The 20782-nt window shown below is 47.7% G+C and overlaps 1 protein-coding gene across 4 annotated transcripts in view; it reads left to right on the plus strand.

The window, feature by feature from the left end:
* XPO5 (exportin 5) overlaps positions 1-19883 on the plus strand; it is a 29531-nt gene extending 9648 nt beyond the window's left edge. For 2 of the 4 annotated variants that reach the window (XM_061470977.1, XM_061470981.1), the window contains 19 exons: positions 536-651; positions 1577-1732; positions 2148-2189; positions 2786-2893; positions 4235-4434; positions 5041-5140; positions 6181-6362; positions 11215-11315; positions 12358-12454; positions 12999-13135; positions 13759-13856; positions 14374-14420; positions 14601-14695; positions 15545-15607; positions 16086-16168; positions 16880-16987; positions 17166-17303; positions 17471-17635; positions 18195-19883. In XM_061470977.1, coding sequence (XP_061326961.1) covers positions 536-651; positions 1577-1732; positions 2148-2189; positions 2786-2893; positions 4235-4434; positions 5041-5140; positions 6181-6362; positions 11215-11315; positions 12358-12454; positions 12999-13135; positions 13759-13856; positions 14374-14420; positions 14601-14695; positions 15545-15607; positions 16086-16168; positions 16880-16987; positions 17166-17303; positions 17471-17635; positions 18195-18335 — 2177 coding nt within the window. In that variant the 3' untranslated portion in view covers positions 18336-19883. The remainder of the gene's footprint in view (positions 1-535; positions 652-1576; positions 1733-2147; positions 2190-2785; positions 2894-4234; positions 4435-5040; positions 5141-6180; positions 6363-11214; positions 11316-12357; positions 12455-12998; positions 13136-13758; positions 13857-14373; positions 14421-14600; positions 14696-15544; positions 15608-16085; positions 16169-16879; positions 16988-17165; positions 17304-17470; positions 17636-18194) is intronic. The other 2 variants (XM_061470980.1, XM_061470982.1) reach the window with 1 other exon arrangement.
* Positions 19884-20782: the final 899 nt, after the last annotated feature.

Here is a 20782-nt window from a genome sequence, read left to right on the forward strand (position 1 = left end):
AGCTAATGTAAAGCCCTTGGCTCCTCCTTTCCTCCCCCCGTATCCCTCTGCAAAACAGATGCAGCTGTCACTCGTGACACAGTTTTGCGATTATTTGAGCCTTGTTATCTCTGTAACATTATTTTTCTGTCCAGGGGAGTTCTGCTTTTTTGACAAGTCCTTCTGTCAGTCACATTGCCTTCCTCCTATGAAGGAAAGCCACTTGGTGCTCTGTAGGGTCACACTGAGGGCAGTCTTGCCTGCGGTGCTGAATCTGGGCATGCGTTCTCCCTCTGTTTCCATTCTTTGATTTGTTGGTGTTGCTCTCTATGTATCTCAGATATCAGACTTGTGTCTCAGGAGCCTTAGCTTGAATGAGGCAAATCACATTGGAGCACCTTATTTGCTCCCTGTGCATCCCTGCCAGGCATCCTCAGGGATTGCTGTGTGTCCAAAATACTTGAGTGTTAAGATGTTGCTGTGAAGGAGCTTATCAGCTGCTGTTGTGCATGTGGGGAGGAGCATGGTGAGAGCTCCAGTGTTCTCTTCCTTTCAGCGAAAACAGGCGAAGGTCTCTGCTCCATCTTCTCTCCGTCCTTTGTGCAGTGGGATGCCATGACCTTCTTCTCGGAGAGTGTCATCAGCCAGATGTTTCGAACCCTGGATAAAGATGTATGTGTATCAGATGCCATTTCCTGCTCTCCTGGCTTGTTCTTGGTTGACCTGAGTGCGTTTTTTTCAGCTATGGTGTCATTGAAAAGTTTGTAGTAACTAGTTACCTCCATGAAAAAAACCATGTTTGTTGAGTGACTCTTATGAAGAGTAGTGACCCTTTTTTAGATGAGGCCAAACTCATCCTGGCTTAATTTTGGACACTGTGCCATGAGAAGTGACAGGAGAGCACTCAGGTGGCATACCGTGAAATGTGCCTTGCTAGAGGAGGATTGCTTAAGTGGAATTTTCCCATGTTTATTGTTTTTAATTATCCTCTGATTAGATTATTTGAACTTTAAGTGAGAGAAACTCCTGCTCAGGGAGTAGGAGGCTGGAAGTGATTTCTTTCTGCTTTTTTTGTTTCCCAGCAGGCAACAGAGAGAAAGCATTTTTTTTTTCCTCAGTCTTATGTAGGCTGACTTGATTTCTTTTTTTGTTAGATCGGGCTTCTCCTGAACTTCAGTTCATCATTGTAACCACAGTAAATTAATTGCATGGGTTGATGTAGTTGGTAAGCATGGAATTTGTTGGACCAGAGTTAAGAGGAGAATTGGGAGACAAACTGAGGTAGAGGAAATTTGCCTTTCCCAGATATGCAAGCAGCACTATGGGGACTTGAGTTTGACATCTCAAGACTGCCCTACCAACAGTGGCAATGTTGCTGTCCTTTTTCCCTCAGCAAGTGCACGTAAGCATGCTGTTAAATAGAGGTTTCTCCTTATTTTCTTTCTGCTTTGAGAACAGTTGCGTTCAGTTGAGAGGCATGATGTGATAGCAGCAGCTCTGTGACCTAGCTCTAGGAGTTACAGGATGTGTGCTACAGGCTGAAGTAGTGAATGTTGTCTCCTTTTTGATTTCCTCTTTCCATTTGTTGACCTTTTAGGAAATTCCAGTGAATGATGGCATAGATCTGCTGCAGCTTGTCCTTAATTTTGAGACAAAGGATCCTCTCATTCTGTCCTGTGTGCTTACCAATGTTTCTGCTCTCTTCCCATTTGTCACTTACCGACCAGAGTACCTACCACAAGTACTTTCCAAGGTAGGTACTTGCAGACCCTGCTTAAAATCAGATAGGCTTTTTGTGGTGCAGGGCCCTTGTACTAAACTGCAGGAGTTAATTCTCTTGATGTTACTGTTAGGGAAGTGCTATCCTTCATGTTAAAGGTGGGAAAAACCGAGATTGAATCTTGTTCAAGAAGAAACAATGTCAAATAACACCGATTTTTGCAGTTCCTAGCCTTAAATCTTAACATTAAGTGCACGCTCTGGCCAGTAAACACCATTTTTTTTATTTCAAGACCTCACTGTGCTGCCAGTTCATCTTTCCACTTAGTCAAGAGGTCTTCACTGACTTTAATGAAATTGCACTAAAGTCTTATGATCTAGTCTTTGAGCTCAAAACACGTGTGCTAGATATTAACAAATGATGTGAATTTTTGGATCTTTTCTCACAGCTGTTTGCATCAGTTACCTTTGAAGTTATAGAAGAAAGTAAGGTATGTCTGAATTATTATCTACTAATGAGCTATAACAGTTGGATCAAACTATATCCTATTTGAGAACATGCTGGGTCTGAAGACTGCTGTAGTAGGCTTCTCAAGTATAGCTCCTGGAAAGGGCTTGAAAGTCTAGACATAACTGATCTCTTCTTAGTTGCCACAGCCTAATAAGCCTGTGCTCACAAACCTAGAAGGCCACAAGTATGGTCTAAGGCCAGTGTACTTAGTCCCCTGGTCTATGCTGGCCTTCCTGAACACAAAATCCCTTCATTAGCTGTGGGTGTTCTTCAGTGGTTGGTATACATGGCTGTGAAGGATGGCTACAAAGCTGCTAGCTACCCTAGGGAATGCTTGGGAGCCTTAAAATAGTAAAAGCCGTGACATCCTTGCTCCCAAAGTAGACCTTGTCTGAACATGGGCTTCCTGAGTTGGCTACAGCTCCAGGGAAAATTTGTTTGTTGGGTGATTGTTCAGGGGGGGGTGGTGTGGAAATGCTTTCTTGGTCTGTACTCAGCAGTGCAGAAAATTTTATAATGCATTTGTCTCTTGAAAATCCCTGCATTTTTCTGAACTTTTCTTTTGTTGCATTGAAGTTTGTTATGTCTGTCCAGGCTCCTAGAACTCGAGCAGTGAAGAATGTGAGAAGGCATGCATGCTCCTCAATCATAAAGATGTGTCGGGATTATCCTCAGCTTGTCCTGGTATGTAAATGCAACTGTATCATGAAGAGTCTTGCCTCAATTTCAGCTGGATTTTGTGGGATCTTCAGCTTCTTTGGCTACAGCCTCTGTTTTTCTTCCAAGAAACATTCCTGCTGTGCAAATGGCAAAATGCTTTATTCCCTGCACCTCCTTTCTTCCCCACCCCACCCCTGAAAAATCTTCTGCCTGAAGAGCTGATTTATAAGGTGACGAGTTAAATGCAAAAGGGATTATGAGGAGGCTACATGCAGCACTAGATTTGTTTTATGGGAATGTTTGCTGAACTTCCCTTTTGTCACTCGTGGTGGTCTCGGTTCATTCCTTAGCTGAAGATGCTAGCAGTAACTAATCTTCAGGCTTCTGTCACTTAACAGAACATAGGAGCAAGAGGAGAGTATTTGTTTTCCAGATTAGCCTGAGGAGACTAGAAAAACAAATATTCTTAAAATCCATGAGCCAGTGTTTCATTTGGTCTTGTTGAACTAAACAGCCTGCCCCAGCATGCAGCTGTGAACTCCTTTCTTTAGCAGTGTTTGTATGGAATGGCTGTAGGACTGTGGGAGCAGCATGGGACGTTGTTAGCTTAAGCAAAGACATTTTTTGAGGATGGTAGTTAATGTAATTTAGGCGTTCCAGTCTCCATTCTGCAGTAGCTGCTGCAAACTAGTGGGTTTGTCTTTGTCCCACTCCACTGGTCATTGAACTACAGTTGGCTGTAGACATCTACAGTTGGTCAGCTAGACATCTTCGCTGGAAGAGCCAAGGGCCCAGAGCTGCCACAAAATATGTTCAGATGACTTTGCTGAAGGCCATGATTGCTGATATTTATAGAAGGTTACAGGAAGACATGGCCGTGTCTAGAGTGTGTAAGGAAGAAACACAACCGTTCCTATAGAGATAGTGATAACCACATGAATTGTTACTAACCTAGTTTTGAGCAAGGAGATGGAAAAATCCTGAGCCTTGCACTTGAGAGCCAAAGGAACGAGGTGCTTTCTGTGAGCAAACAAAAGCACCAGACTTTTTCTGAAGTGTGATGCTGCTGTAGGGAATATGACTGTCTAGAAGAGGGACATTTCCTCTGCTTCTTTTGGTCATTCTGGAGGCTAAAGTAAACTGGATGCAGGATAATGATAGGGTGATAGGGAAGAAAAGAGGCTCTTTTAGACTGAACATTCAGATAAACTTGGTCTTAGAAGGAGATAGTTATGTAGAGGAAGAGTAAGGTAGACATGCTCCTCCAGCTGTACTGTATAGTACAGTACACCCTACCTGCTTCCCCTAGTGGCCCCCATTCAAACCATGTGCATAACGCTCTTCCACTTGGATGTGTTTTTTTAGCCAAACTTCGAGGTGTTGTACAACCACGTGAAGCAGCTGCTCTCCAATGAGCTCCTTCTGACACAGATGGAGAAGTGTGCTCTTATGGAGGCCCTCGTCCTCATCAGTAACCAGTTCAAGGACTATGAGCGGCAGAAAGCTTTCCTGGAGGAGCTCATGGCTCCTGTTGCTGGCTTGTGGCTCTCCCCAGAGATGCAGAGGTATGGGTCGGTTTTCTGAGCTTTGAGCTGGAGGCATTGCAGAGGTAATGCACAAACCTAATGAGCATGCTGGGGTGCCTCGTGACGCCCTGTGCTCTGGGCAGTCTTGGTAACAGCTCTCTTGTAGTTTGGGAACTGCCAACTCAGTCTAAATGCTGTTTGTTGGAAATTGCCAGGTAAGACTCATTTAAGGTGATAGAGGAGCACTTTTTCCCAGCATGCTCAAAGCATTTGCAGAAAATGAGAAACTTGTGAAAACGAGCAAAGATGTCCTTGCTCATGTCCAGGAGAAGCTAGGAAGCTGAGCTCTCAATACTAAAGCTGAGGTGTGCTGCAGCTGTGGGCAGCTCAGCATGCACAAGAGGTTTGCAAGCAGGACTATCTTCATAAGAGGTTCACTGGTTTTAGGTCCCCATGGCCCAAGGGAACTGCAAATGTCTGGAGAGTGCACGTGTCTCTGGTGCTTTTTATCGTGTTCCCACATAGTGTGAAGCTCTAGCTAGGCTCTGGCCTACTCTGTTTGAGATGTTTGTTGCCAGTGCAAAGCTCTGCTCAAATTTCCTGCCGCAAACAATGATCCTCGTTACTGTCTTCTGCTGCTGCCAGAGTCCTCTCGGATCCTGAAGCCTTTATCTCCTACGTGGGTGCTGACAACAAAATTGCCGATCCAGTCTTGGAAGATCCCAGTGGCCTGAACCGCTCTAGAGTGAGTATCGTTATCAGCAGAGGTGTAATCCTTAGCGAGACAGGACTTGCCTCCTTCCATCCCCCATTCGTTGTGGATACACATAAGATCTTTTCTGATCATCTGCTTCTTTTGGGTGCAGATTAGTAGGTTTTTCAGATTGCAGAATAACTGGCTTTTGCTTCCTTAAGCTACAGCAATGAGAATGCAGGCCATGCAAAACCAGATTATTCCACAGAGTGAAGCACACTGTCCCTCACTCTCTGTGTGGCAGAGTTTGGTTTTGGAACACGGTTTTTGGAAATCTGGTGCAGTGGATTTCTCTTCAGAGTTTCGAGCCAGGCAGTGTGGAAAGTGTCATTCTGAGACTGCAGCATGGGATATATTTAAAATACATCTGCGGTGATTTGTGTTGTTTGAATTGTTAGTGAAATGTGTGCACTTCTTGGACAAGTGGCAGTGGAGTTGCTGTCTTTAGGTCTGCAGAAGACAATGAAATGCAGTCCACAGAGCTGGGCTTGTGATCTGGCACTAATGCAGTTTGACCACTGTGTCATTACAGATCTCTACATTCATCCCAGCACATTGAAGGAGCTGATGGTGTAGACCCTTCCTTTTAGGGGTTAACCTATCTGGTTGCTCGCATACTTATGTGACCATATGCATTAATGCTTTATCTAATAGCGAGTTCCTAGGCCATCCTACCATGGCCATGGGTCAGTCTGTCAGCAGGTAGAGGAAGTACAGGGATATGAGGAGCTCTGGCTGGCAGGAAAGCTGCCTGTGTTGAGGATGCCTTCAGGAGTATAGTTGCATTACTTTTTAGAGGTGAGTGCTTCTCTTAGCTCTGTGCCATTAGGCAGCTTTCCATGGGGATAAGCAAAGCCCAGTGTTGCTCATGTTTTCTTAGCAGCAAACCCAGTGGAGTTTGTCCTTGTCACCAGATTAGGCTCACTGTAGAGCATCCCTTTGAGATGGGTTGATGATGGGTTCCTCTGAAAACCTGTTTATTCGTGTTGTTCTGTGGCTTAAAATCGCTTCCTCCACATCTCTTCCTGCAGATAAGCTTTTGCGTGTACACCATTCTAGGAGTTGTGAAACGAGCTCGTTGGCCTGCTGCTCCTGAAGAGGCAAAAGCTGGAGGATTCTTGGTGGGATACATGCCCAGTGGAAGTCCAATCTACCGTAATCCCTGCACTGAACAGGTCCTGAAGCTGCTTGACAATTTACTTGCTCTTATAAGGTGGGTCGAGTTGACTTGAAATAATTTTTGTTGACTTAAGAATCTCTGAAAGCTGAACTGTGATAATACATGGAATGCTCAGAGCATGTTTACCCAGTGAAGCCAGCAGGAACACAGGCTGGTGCAGGTGCCCAAGTACCGTTCCTGACTGTTCACAGTGGGGAATGGCACTGGGGAAACTGGAGCCTTCTGAATGTTCATTGGCCTGGCCTGCAAGAGTCCATCAAAGCCAGTGGGAGCTTGGGCTGGGGTTGCCTCCCCCACCTCCACTGCTATAAATCTGCCACCCAGTTAATTGTTTCTCAACTAACATCTCTGCTCTGCCCTCAGCCCCTGCAAGGCCACCTCTCCAGTCACCACCAGGGCAGTCCCAGCTCTCATCGCATCCTGTTTGCGTTGTTCTCTCTTCAGTGTTAAATTAAGCTGGTTTTGCTGAACACGGACACCAGCCTCCTGAAGCACTGTCTGCTATTGAAATCCGTGGATGCATACTCTCAGGCTGTTGCTATCTTGCAGTGCCTCTCTGCATGTCGCTGATGTGTACATCTGGGGTAGCCAGAGAAGGGGGCAGGAGAAGGCAGAAAAAGGGAATGCTGAATAACAAAGTTCCCAGAATTATAAAGGAGGAGCCTGTCTCAGGGTAACTGCTGACACTGGGATTTTGCCAGTCTTATGGGGCAGGTCTGTGAGGTAATGCTACATGTTAAGTACTTGAAAACTTGAGGCTCTGTCCTTGGCAGAAGCCTGTTGGGAAAGAACATTTTCAGATTCACTTAGATTTTCAGCTCCAGTTCTGTGAGGAAAGGCGCCCTATTACTCGAGCTCTGTGTAGTCAGGTATGTTTGGTAGTCACTGAGCTCAGGACTGTCCTGCTTCCAGTAAGAATGCTGGATATGCTGGACAGGTAGGACAAGCACATGCTGCCTTGGCCCACCCTAGCAAAGCTCTGTGTAGCACAGCAGGTGGTACTTTGGCCAGTGAGCAGGATTGAACTATCTTCTTAGAGCTGTGGAGTTGTGCTTTTATCCTGGATTTTTTATCCCAGAAATGGTTTTATCCTGGAAGGGTGAAGGTCCTATCAAGTGGAATTGCCTGAGTAGAAGTAGCCTCATGCCAGTTCTTCCAGAGCCTGAAACATGTTCCATATTGTGAGAGACCAACAAAACCAGTGCCCAGGGTCTGAAGAGGCTGCAACAGACAGACTTTTTGCTTGTGTGATTGCTCTTCTTGCTGGAACTTACATATTATTAAGAACACTTGGATTTGTGTCACAACAAACTTAGGAAACCTCTGTCAAACTCTATCCCTACCTGGAAAGAAGCAGAAAATCTGTGCCCTCTTGTTTACCACCTCCAGGAAAACACATGAGCTAGTTCTGTTGCCAGTGCTTTCCCATCTACCTAAAGGAAGAGGTTCCCTGGCTGTTTTTTGACACAATGGATCTGTGTTGTTCAAGCATCCTCCCTGGAGACCAAAATCTTTTCTAAGCACTTTGTAGTAATGTACATGGAGCAGCCTGTACTTCACTCAAAGGTATCCAGGCTTTTCTTAAGGCCGAATGTTCCAACAAGAACCAATGAATGATGTATTAAGAGCAGTAGATCTTCCACCTCATACCTTTTTTGGCTGCTGCTGGATGTGGAGGTGTCTGTTTGTGACAGCTGCAAGCTCAGTTCATTGCAAATGTTGATGATGCTTATGCCTTTCTAGAGAAGTTAGAGATTGTGCTGGGGAGCTTCTGGTATATTTTTGCTGCCTTTTGAGTGCCTCTTCCATGTGCTGCTTCCTCGGGCTGTCTTTAATACAAATTATGCAAGAGGACATGGAGTCTACAGCAGTCTGTCAGCAGGTAGAGGAAGTACAGGGATATGAGGAGCTCTGGCTGGCAGGAAAGCTGCCTGTGTTGAGGATGCCTTCAGGAGCATAGTTGCATTACTTTTTAGAGGTGGGTGCTTCTCTTAGCTCTGTGCCATTAGGCAGCTTTCCATGGGGATAAGCAAGGCCCAGTGTTGCTCATGTGCTTATGCAGGAAGCAGATGTGGAAGTCCTCACGGATTGTGTTGGTTACTGTGTGAGCAGATCTGCAGATGGCAGTAACATGGATCCTACTGAGAGCTAAACTGAGTGCCAAGCTGGGCACCAGTATGCAAAAAAAAAAAGGCATTTTGGAGGGCAAGCTGTTGTGTCTGCTGCACTCTGGATACTAGGTGGCATTCTGATGTGTTTGCAGACAGAAGCAGTGAATGTTCTTAAGCCATTGGCTGTTTTCAAGGGTAAATAGCTGGAAGATAGGTCATGGATGAGACCAAAGAGCCAAGAGGAAGGAGAGGGAGTCTAGGTAACAAGAAAAAGTAAGGTAGCTTTAAGTGCCATCTCTTTGTACCCACCCGTATTTGTCTTTGTCTTTGGTGGCTGTATTTACCAATGTATTTTGAGGCTGCTTTGTTAATCACTGCTTGCAGCTTTTGAGGTGATGATTCTCCTATCCTCTTTTCACCTAGGTGCTTTCTACCTCTTCTGGCTTAAATTGTCCTCTCATGAAGTTAAACCCAAATCATGATCTCTAGCCAGACAGATGCACATGTAGTCATGTGTCTGGAGTCAGTAGCTGCATGAACCGATTGGCTCGGCACCTTTATTGTGTTGACATTTGCTCGTGTGTTGTTACAAATGGACTGGTTAGGCTCAGCAAATGCTTTGCATGGACAAAGGCTTTTCTGGAGCTCATCTTGATGAGATGCTGACATTACCAAGGCATTAATGCTTGTGAAAGAATTGTTGGATAGACATGGATGCTGTAGGCATTTTCATTGTAGACGTCTCCAGCTTTGGATAAAGATTTTTCAAGCATGAACTGTCCTAAAGGACTCATCTTCTGGCCTTTAATCCCACCTCCCTAGGCATCAGATGTTTTTTCCAGCAGAGCTGTGACTATCGCTGAAAATCCCCCAAGTCCTTTGCCCACAAGGCCATATCCTTTGCTTGTCTTTTCTAAAGCATAAATGTCTCTTAAATTTTTTCTATGTTCTCCTGTGGGGGGGGTGCCCGGGAGTGCTGCTCACTGCCGAGAGTCTCAGCTGGAACATGCCTAGGGGCTACATCTTCGTCGTATGTGAGGGCTGTTGGATGCTTTTTCATGGGGAGCAGCTGATTAGCCATTTTCTCTCCATTACCACTGGGCTCAAGTTTGAATTAAGGGAGACCAGCCTTGAATTGAGTGAATATCTGCCCTCCCACCTGTCCAACCTGAGAAAATGTTTCAAGGACTCTGAAACAACTAAGGATCATGACCACAGCTTCAGGATACGATTGGACCGTCCTGCTGAGATTAGAGTAGTGAGATTTCAACGTTCATTTCAGTTCTTGGGTTTGCCCAACTGCCCTTCTACCCACCATGAGGCAAAGCCAACACTGGCATGGGGCAGGCAGGAGACATGTGAGAGGAGGTGATTTTAGTAGTCAGGTTTCAGGATAGCCTCAAGCAGAAATGCACCTTTTTTTGAGTCAGTGAAACAACATCATCCAAACTTTTGTGGCGGCTGGGCTGCTCCCTGGCTCTTGGGAAAATAAAACCAGCTTGTGCCCCCTTTGAGGCCTGTTGCACGGTGTTAGATCCAGCCCAGAATGAGAGTATGAGTCGTTAAGAAGTCATTTGTGTAGCTCTTTCTTGTGAACCTTACATACTTTCCTTCCTCACGTGCAGTGAGCAGGGAAGTATTTAAAACTTGCAGAGAGAACTGGGATAGTTGACGTTTCGGAGGTAACCGAGGCAGACGTCACTGCATCGGGGGTGCCAGGCTTGTGAACATAGACCTGCCAAAACAAAATTAAATAAAAACAATAATTACAAATCGTTAAGACAGGAGTGAAAGCTGAGACTCTGGAGAACATACCGAGGTCTGTCCACGCTCCCTTACCCCAGCCATTCCCATGTACCCCCCTGCTTTGGGAAACGCTGCTCTAGGGGGAGATACTGAGTTGCCCTTGATCACCTCTAGCAGCAGGTACAATGGCATTGCAGTTTTGGAGGAGGCTGCAGGATTTGTGCTGTGTGCAGCTGGCGACACCCAGAGTGGAGGTCTGAGGTCTCAAAGGAGAGAGGTAGGTGAGAGAGACACCCCCCAACGAGTCCAGCGCTGAGTGTCAGTACCCTGGCTTAGAGGGGACCCATTTTGGCCTGGATGGCAAGAGCCAGCCACCCGTGGCTGAATTGGTGTCCCTCGCGGAGAGCTGACCATGGCCACCTCCTGATGATGCGGAATTGTTCCCAGCTGGATGTGTTGTCCAGGGGGCACCTGTGTCTGCCATGAGTAACATCTGATCGGACTGATGTTCTCCCTAGAGTCCCTCCAATGCCACCTGCCATTCTGGGGACTGTGACCCATCCCTGGGGGGCAGTGTGTGTGTTTTGGAGCTGAAACAGCCCCTCCCTCTGCAGGGGCCTCAGGTGCAAAAGGTCTTTTGAGATTGCAGAATCTGCGTCTTGTCAGTTTTTGAAATACGTTCTCTGATCCCTTTGGCCGAGCTACTAAGCTGTTGCCAGCATCAACTGGAGACTTGCTGGGAGTTTTTCCTGCTAGTGCTTGCAAGGGGTGGGGTGAACTGAAATAAGTGGAAGGGGGCAGCCAGGAGATTCAGGACATGAGGTGGAATCACTCCATGTCTCTATCGGGTCAGCTTCCCCAATATTTTTGCAGGTGGGGAAGGGGGATCCCATGCACACGTGCTTGGTCTCACCTTCCTCATCATCTGCCTCAGAAGAGCTGTTCACAAGCTGAAGGAGAGGATCCCACTGTCAAGGGCAAAAGGGGTGGACTCACATGTGTATAAACCAAGTGCTCTTCTGTTTCAGGACTCACAACAATCTCTACATGCCAGAGATGGTGGCTAGGCTGGGGGAGACGTTTGCAAAGGCCTTGGACATGCTGGAGGTGGAGAAGAATGCCATCCTAGGTAAGGGGCTTCTCTTTGGGAGGAATGTCTGGTCGGATTCTCAGAGGTATCTGAGGTAGTGGTCCATCAGTAGAAGTGAAGAGGGGCTGGAGAGCCAGCTTCTTCATAGTATTCACCACTCTGCTGTGATTTGAACCTGCTGAAATGAAGAAGTTATTGGTCTCAGACAGATTGGTTTCTTCTGCATGAAATGAAGGTGCATGACGCGGTGGTCACTGCAACATGATATTTCTGGCTGGAGAGACTGGGAATGCTGTAATTATCTGCCTTTGAGCAGAATTAGTGCTCAGCAGGATCCCTGAGTGCTGGTATAAAGACCTGTCATGGAGGGCAAGAGCCAAGTACTGCAGCAGAGCCCTTGCATTTGTTTCCAGGTTGTGTATTAGGTAGAGGATCTTGGACCATCTTAAAACAGAACAGAGCTTATGAACACAGAAGCCTTCCCAGCCAAGTAGAAGTGGATGGCCTTGTGGATAAAATCTGGACCATGACTTTAGAAATTGGGGTTTAATTTCCCATTCAGACAGTGAAATATTTCAGGGAGTATGCTTTGTCTTTCTTGTCTCCATTTCCTGTCTGTAAAATGAGGAGATGTTTCCTTTACCTGTTTTCTTTGACTTAGAAACTCTGTCTGTGAACCACTGCATTTAAAGCAGCAGGGCCTTAATTTCTGCCTTGAACATTTTAATACAGTTCAGCATGTGCTGACAGAGATGAATGATTGTGCAGCTCCTCTAATAGCCTGTCAGCTTTGCTTCTGAGTGGGTTCTGATAAGCTCCAGTAATTTCATTTTGGAGAAATGAGAGGACTGTGACAATCTTATTGGGAGCACCTCTGCTCTGGGTAGAACCAATCTGAACTTGTCTGACCTCTGAGGGAGGTTCTGTCCCAGGGTTGCTGCACCTCTTCCCATTTGGATGCAGGTTGATCTTGCCAGGTGCTTCCCTCACTGCTGTCAAGGTGGCTGGGGCCTGCGCACCATATTCTGAAGGTGCACCATGTTCTCCCATTAATGTAGCTAAAGCTTGTTCTCTCCCACAGGTCTCCCTCAGCCTCTGCTGGAGCTTTATGACTCTCCTGTTTACAAAACAGTCTTAGAAAGGATGCAGGGCTTCTTTTGTACCCTCTACGACAATTGGTAAGAGCACCAACGTATCCCACATGCAGTCCAGCATTGCACAGCCCGAGCAGTAGGCTATTGCTGGGTGCTGACTTCTTCTAGAGCTACACTTCTCACGTGAGCTGTGTCCTGTAACATCCAAGTAGGAGCTGCAGTAGTAAACTGTACTTGGTGGTTGTAACCTACCACATACTCATGGAACACAGTGGCTGAAAAATGTACTTCAAAATGTGGATCTGTTTTTAGCTTTTCTGCAGTTAGGTAGTGGGATTGCATCACTTACCTGATATCCTGACATAGTTTGTTGCTTTGCTGCTTTTTTAAATCACGTGTTAGGATACATAAGCACTTGAAAGTGCATTTTTAGTGCTTAAATGTTTAATTCATTATCCCTCTGCATGTATCCCAGAAAAAAAACACGCTGCTAAAACTTCTCTATAGTATTTAAGAGCATGACAACTATCTGGTCTCAAGATAATAGCACTTGTAGCCCTTACAGCCCAGAGGCATGGTACCTGTTACCTGGCAGGCTTACAACTAACTTGTTTTTTTTTCTTGGAAGTTTCCACATCCTGGGAAATGCAGGCCCCTCCATGCAGCAGGATTTCTACACTGTTGAGGGTCTTGCCAGCCAGCTCCTCAGCTCCGCTTTCATCAACCTCAACAACATTCCTGATTACAGACTCCGACCCATGCTCCGTATCCTTCCATCACTGTCTTGAGGCCAGGTAGGGAGGCTTTCAACACATAAATTGAAAACCTGCATGGTTTTCAGTATGCTTAGCCAAAGAAGGGTGATTGAGGGGGTAAACAAGCAGGGATATACACCTGGTGTGGATGAGGTGTTGAGCCTAGGAGGGCACAAGCAGAAACAGCAGTGCATGGGGTCAGAGAGAACAAATGCAAAGGATTTGTGTTGTCCTGGAGGCACCATGAGAGGTGGGTAGTGCCTTCTGGCCGTAAGGGGGCTTGGACACTGTAGCAGCTTGGCAGTAGGGTGTCTGACTAGATTTTGTGTTTGTGTGGGAGACCATCTGGTATTCCCAGCCCACCTTCCAGGGCTGCACATCCAGTCTCCCATCTAGGATATGGGCGCTAAGCACCCTTGGCTTTCTCAGCTGCCCTGTTGGGGAAGGGGCTAAATTACCTCATGCTCTCACTGTACGCGGATGACACTTGTTAATTCAGGGCTGTAAGAAGATGGGCTTTGAGGTGTCTGTCACTTGGCCTCCCAGGGGAATGGGCTGGTTTGGGCCATGTGCTGCAGTTTCCCTGGCAGCTGGTCATGTGTGCTGGATCTCTTCCTTAACTGGCCTGTGCAGGTGTGTTTGTGAAGCCCTTGGTACTCTTCTGCCCTTCAGAATACTATGAAACCCTTGTCTGCCCCATGCTGGGACCACTCTTTACCTATCTGCACATGGTAAGAAAATACCTTGTTCTATGCCTGTTCCTTGGCAGCCCAGACTCCTGGTTGTAGCAGGAACATATAAGAACATCTGTTTCTCCAAAGCCAGCAGAGACAAGGGCAGAGCCTCAACACTTAATGATTTGGATGCTATCTGGGTGGGTGGGAATGCTTTTGAGGTGTGTTGAACCCTGGCTGTTTCAGAGCACCCCTTGCTGTGAATCCAAACCTGTGGATATCAGCTCCTCAGCCTTCAGCCCTGAGGATCTTTGTGGGGGTTTTGTTGCTTGTGTCCCCTCATTTTCCTGACAATTCACTCCCACTCCTACAGCCAGCACAGCCACAGCATCTTTAGCGCCATTGGTAGTGGTTCCTGTCCCATTCAAAATAGGTCTTTGCATGAGAGATGTGTTTAAAGCTCTGTCAGCTTTAATGATAGCGCTTCTATCAGCAGCTGTCACTTGGGGCCTCTGCATTGTGTCCCATGTGGCTCTTTAGGAAAGTATTGAATCTTTTCTTTTGTCTTGGACAGAGGTTGTCTCAGAAATGGCAGGTGATCAACCAGCGAAGCATGCTCTGGTAAGTTTCTACCCTTTGGTGTGCAAGGGAAATGGGGAGTGGGATGGAGCTTTGGTCTTTTACATGCCCCTTTCCAGCAGGGGCTGGAAAAGACTGTTGAACCTGGTGGTGACTTGTGCTTAGGCAGAGGAGATACTTTAAGACAATGTCTCCCCTCACATTAAAACCTGTTCTCCTCAGTGAGGATGATGCTGCAGATGACAACCCTGAGTCTCAGGAGATGCTTGAGGAACAGCTGGTGAGGCTGCTGACCCGAGAAGTCATGGATCTCATCAGTAAGTGAAATTAAGCTGAGTCCCCTGGGATATTTGGGAAGTTTGCCCTGGAGAGAACAAAAGGAATTTCCAATGTGCAGTAAAAATTAACTATAATAGTCAGTACTATTTAACATAATCCTTAGAAGCCAGGTGTGACAGTTAACCCTGCCAAAGTCTTAGCTAAAACCTAATAAGAAATCAGTTAAAAACCTTGAGAAGAGTGTTTCTTCCGTTTTCTCAGCATTTATGGCTCCATTGTTCTGGCATTGCCCCTGTAGGAGTCCAGTCCTCCTTTGGAATCTGGGTTCTGCCCTTCTGTGCCCTGGAGCCCAATATGGGACATCAGTTTGTTGACTACCTGAGTGTAGAGCAGTTTTATTGCTGGCCATTGCCAGACAGAAGGGGAAATTCCCCCTGCTGAGGCAGTCTCCCTTCTCTGCATTCCATTTCTCCAACATCATGTTTTTAACAGTGTGGCTTTGAGCAGAGAGGCTAGGAATCTCTGCATAGAGATCACAGCTCCTCAGCCTTCTCTCTCCTTTCTTGATTGGCCTTGTTGCCTTCAGATGGTGATGTTCTCAGGTTTAGGCTTCGAATGGTTTTGCATGTTTCTGGTTCTCAGCTGTTTGGAGCAGCCCCCGTGCAGCAGGTTCCACTGTGGGAGGATGCTGCGGGTGGGGTGTTCCAGCCTTACAGGCAGTGCAGTATTTGGCTTTTAAACTGGCCTTTCAGATTCTTCAGGTGCTGTGTAAGAGCTGGGGGAGCTTGCAGCAGCTGTGAGCCCATCACACTCTTAGGATAATCTTTGCATGTTCTGAAGTAGCATCTTCTGTTTCCTGCTCCTCTGACCTGCAACTGTTTTTGCAGCTGTTTGCTGTGTTTCTAAGAAAGGTGTTGAGCATAACACTGCAGTTGCTGTAGATGGAGATGGTGAGTAAATGCCTACTTTGTCTTTCCCACCCTTGGTGCATACAAGCCTTTTCCCATTTCCTCAAGCATTTCTTGAGGGCATGGCTGGCCTTTTGCTGGAAGTTCTGGGTGAGGGGTATAGGTTTGGTAACCTTCAGCTCTGTCCTGCCCAGTGTGTCCGGGGCCACATTAAAACCTGGTCTAACCTAGGAACAAATGTGCTGTGGAGTTCACAGGTAGCATGTTGGGGCAGCTAATTCTTAAGGTACCAAGAAAAGGGGGATATGAACAGCCTTCCCAAGGCTGGAGGTAGCTAGTTGGGTGCCCTTCCTGACCCACAAAGGGTGGGTGCTTTCTGCTTGGAGAAGGATGTTATGAGGAGCTGTGCCAGCATACTGGTCCTGCGTGCTGCCTGCCAGCTTAGTTCTCATGGTGCTCCCATGTCTTCCTCAGTCCTGGGAGGCCACGCTCACAGTGTTGCCTTTGCTCTGCTCTGCAGATGATGAGGCCATGGCCACGGAGGTGACTCCCCCTGCCAGCGCAGAGCTCACCGAGCTCGGGAAGTGTCTGATGACACAAGAGGTAAGAGAGCAGGCTCTGATTTCCACCACCCTTTCTCTGTGCTCTGTGTCGTGCTTGCCTGTGGTTCAGCCAGACGCTGCTACAGATTGCTGGGCTGCTGGAGCATTCCCCAGTGTGAGAATCTTCTCTTGGGAACATAGGTGGGTTTTGCAAGGGCCTTGTTAATGGTTGCAGAAGCCACAAAACAAATGGTGGTTGGGATCCAGTGTAATACGCAGCTACAATGTTTTGCCCTTCTGTGGGGAAGGCCTTGGGCATTCAGCCCCCAGGGCTCTGGTTCCCTCCTGTGCTCCAGCCTTCACAAGGAAGAACTTTATCCAGTGGCTCTTTTTTCCTGTAAAAACCTGCCAGAGCTGGCCCAGGAGCCACAGTGTTAACACAATCCACTGTGCCGGTACCTTCATCCCAGTACCTCTGTCCTCTGCTCTGGATGCCTTGGAAGGTTTTGTAGTGACTTGAGAGCAGCAGCCGATGAGTGCTCCAGGGCCTTTCCAGGGCTTGACCGTGGGACCGTGGTTCCTTATGGCTGTGGTGCTCAATGGGTGCCTTTGAGCACCTTCAGCTGGAGCAGCAGCATGCAGGATTCTCAGAAGGTAGCCCTGAGGAGCTCCTGCAGAGCCCCTGGATTGCTTCTTGGCTCCCTTCAGATTTGAACCCTGAAAGTGGCAAATAGTTCCTCTGACTGGTTTCCCTCTCTTGACTCCTTTTCAGGAAGTTTGCACAGCACTGCTGATCACTGCCTACACATCCCTGTCCTGGAAAGACACCTTGTCCTGCCAAAGAACCACAACACAGCTTTGCTGGCCGCTGCTCAAACAGGTACCTCTGGGAGGAAGAAGGGCTTAGTTCTGGCAGGGTTGGGAGAGGAAGCACTTGAACGTGGTGCCAAGTGTGACTGCTTCACCCCTGGGCACCTCTCTTGGGCAGACTGAGCTGCTGAGGAAGGGCAATCATGTATCAGTATCCTGCCCCCGTGCTGACAGTGCCTTTTCCCCAGGTGCTTCAAGGAAACCTTCTGCCCGATGCCGTGTCCTGGTTCTTCGCAAGTGTGCTGAAAGGCTTACAGACACACGGGCAGCACAATGGCTGCATGGCAGCTCTTGTCCACCTGGCTTTCCAAATCTACGAGGCCTTGGTGAGAAATGCTGCTCTTTATCCAGATGCCAGGTTGGCTGGAGAGTGGTGGAAAATTAATCCCATGCCTGCTTGTGGGGGGCAGAGGAGTTATTGTTCCCCCAAGGAGGGCAGGGCTGTTTCTCTAGAACTCTAACAGAACTGTGTTAACCATACTTCTCCCTGCAGCGCCCTCGCTACACTGAGCTGAAGGCAGTGATGGAGCAGATCCCAGACATCCAGAGGGACTCTTTGGAGCAGTTTGATTCAAAGCTCCTCAACCCAACACTGCAGAAGGTGGCAGACAAGCGCCGGAAGGATCATTTCAAGCGCCTCATCACAGGTTGCATTGGGGTAGGTGATAATCCTGAAGGAAAATGAACCTGTTTCATTTCACACCTGTATGCTGTAGAGTGATGGGGTGGCCAGCCTGCCTATCTGCCTCTCCCCAGCTGCCTCCCTTCCCAGCTAGGAGGCTGTTGTAGCATGTTCTCAGTGTTTATTGTGTCTCTCTTTAACTTGGAGGTACAGCAGGGATGGCAGCACAGGCTGAGCAGCCCCTCCAGCAATGACTTCTCACTGAGAGGCAGGGGATACCTTCGAAAAGGGTGCCTGGGAAACAGGGTGTTAGAATGTTTGAATGAAGCTGCTAGGTGGCTGCTGGGCTCTTGTGAGGGTGCTAGTGTTCGAGCCTGGTGGCACTGAATTAGCAGCTGGTGCACTGGTGGTTACCCAGTGTCCCGACACTTGGGAGGGACCAGGCCCAAGATGCCCCAAAATGAGTACATGGAATTTGGGCCTAGGGACTGCTCAGAATCTGGGGTCTGCCTCTGATCTGCAAGCAGGCTACCCCTGAGCTGAGTAGGGGGATGAAGGGAGTGATGACTGATGTCTGCCTGTCTGTCCTCTGCAGAAGCCCCTTGGGGAGCAGTTCCGCAAGGAGGTTCATATCCGGAACCTCCCATCTCTCTTCAAAAAAGTCAAGCCATCACTGGAGCCGGATGTGCTAGAAAATGAGGATGGAGAGAGCCTCACTGTACTCTTTGAGTCCTGAGCCTGGGACACTGCAACCGTCTCCTCTCCTACCTTATATTTTGTCTCTCCTCATAGTAAGCACATTAGATTCTTCTCATCATCGCCTCCACAAGCATTCATCTGAATAAAGCCCCTTATGGGTCCTGTCCCATTCTCCTCCTTACACTGGGATGGGACCTGTGGTGGCATATGAACCAGTCTATTAAGCTTTCCCTGCTTCCTTCCCCTCCACTGATGAGCATCTTTAGGCCTGTGCTTCTCTGCAAGGTGGGAGCTGAGCCCATAGACTCCGTTAGGTAAAACCTGGTCATCCTGTAGACTTGGGTGATTTTTGCTCCACCTCTTCATCCCTTGGGGTTTAGGATTTATGCAAAGGGCAGAGTAGTGCGCTGTGTGGAAAGGGGTTACCCTTCTTTTCCTCTGGGCGCCAGCAGCCAGGCTTTGTAGGGAGACATCGGACACTCCTGTCATGCCTGTCAGCACTTGTCCCCAGTGGACTGGTGTTCTGATGGATCGGATCCGTTTCCCTCCAGGACGCTGAGCCTTGGGCTGAGGGCTGTGTGCCAGGAAGCCTAGCAGTGCTCTAGGATCTCCCTCGAGATCGGCCTTTCTAAGGTGCAGCTGCTCTCTAGAAAGAGGCAGACGTTGGCATACATATATATACATACATACATGTATATATATGATCATAGAGCTTGTTCTACCCAGAGCCAAACCGAAGGCTTTTCCTTTGTGCCAGCCTTTCTTGGACATCTCTCAGGGGGAGCAGGACAGTTTGTTTTTTTTTATCTTTTTACCATGCCCTGTAGACTAGAACATGGCCAGTGCAGGGTACACAAAACCTGGACCAATATCTGAAGCACCTGCAAACCAAAAGGGATCTCCTTACCCTGTTGCTGTGGAGGTGACAGTAGCCTGTGTTTTTACCCAGTCTGGTACTTCTTGGAGAATTGTACAGTGGGGCTGGCGGGGTGGGTTTATACTGCAGTTTACAGGGGGGAGTCAGGTCAGAAACTGGGTTTTAGATGAGGTGGGACTCTATCAAGCCACTCCAGTCTACAAAGCTGGTGGTTCTTGACATGGCAAATGATTCACTTGACCTGTCCTGGTGTTAGCACAGGAGCTGGGAGGGTCTGTCCACAGCTATCTGGCAGTTTTGCCAGCCAGGCGACAGAACAAGTGATAAACTGTGGAGGGCAGTTAAGGTGGTGTCTCCACCTGGCCAGACTGGATAGAAGACCTGGGGTTGGGAGTACAGAAAGGAAGAGCAGGCCTTGGGAATCCACTCACCTTCCTGCCCTTCCTGTGCCACCAGCACCCTCCACTTTCCTCCTGGCCTCAAATGTTTTTAACCTCTGAGCTAACATGGCTCCTGGCTCTAGCAAAGGCTGGGTGTATTTATTGTGTTGTGATATTTTTAACATTCTGTGACTTCATGCTAGACACAAGGGGGTTTTTTTAAATGGTTTTTAGAACCTTTTTTGTAGGAATGTTTAAATCCGAAGCTGTCTCTGAACTGGTTGTGTTACACCTCTGGATGTCAGTAAAGCTATTCCAGTTTCATACACATGGCGTCATGTTTCATTTTTACCCTTCTGTTTATTTTGGCAACATCTGAGACCTTCCCTGCCCAGACTGCCTTCCTATTCCTAGTTCAGCACTTCTTATTCCAGCTACCGAAAAGGGAGCACCTTTGCTGGTAGTCAACATATATTATCAGGGAGAGGATGAACCACTCCAGACTACTAACACCTGCCTGGATTTTTACAGTGTAAGTAACTATATTCCAGTGAAACAGGTACAGAAGAAGTACAATTTGCTACCCTAAATTCTACTGTTGTGAGAACCGACTTAAGCAACTGGGACACAACAGTACTCCCACCCCTTCTCTGAAGTTCCACACCCTTCATCTGCTTGTTCAGAGCAACTTTCACAAGAACTACCTCGTGCTCACAAACAATAGTGCTCGCCACTGAGATGAGCATGTAAGTTCTCCCAGGCTTCCCTGGGTGAAGCCAGGCCTTTGACTGTCACTTGCCCTCCACTATCCAGTTCTGCTTCAAGGTCAACCCACTGTACATTCAGTCACTGGAAGGGAGAACAGTTATCTAGCATCCAGGGAGAAATGCTCGAGATGTTTGAGAAGGGGCAGTCAGGCTGAGGAAGTTGGGGCTGTTCAGCCTGGAGAAGAGAAGGCTGCATGGAGACCTCATAGCAGCCTTCCAGTATCTGAAGGGGACCTATAGGGATGCTGGGGAGGGACTCTTCATTAGGGACTGTGGTGATAGGACAAGGGGTAACGGGTTAAAACTTAAACAAGGGAAGTTTAGATTGGATATAAGGAGGAAGTTCTTTCCTGTTAGGGTGGTGAGGCACTGGAATGGGTTGCCCAGGGAGGTTGTGAATGCTCCATCCCTGGCAGTGTTCAAGGCCAGGTTGGACAAAGCCTTGGGTGACATGGTTTAG

Source organism: Pezoporus flaviventris, unplaced genomic scaffold (assembly GCF_033815535.1).
Source record: "Pezoporus flaviventris isolate CSIRO_AGI_PZ_B2104156 unplaced genomic scaffold, CSIRO_AGI_Pfla_v1 ptg000066l, whole genome shotgun sequence".
Classification (NCBI taxonomy): Eukaryota; Metazoa; Chordata; class Aves; order Psittaciformes; family Psittacidae; genus Pezoporus; species Pezoporus flaviventris.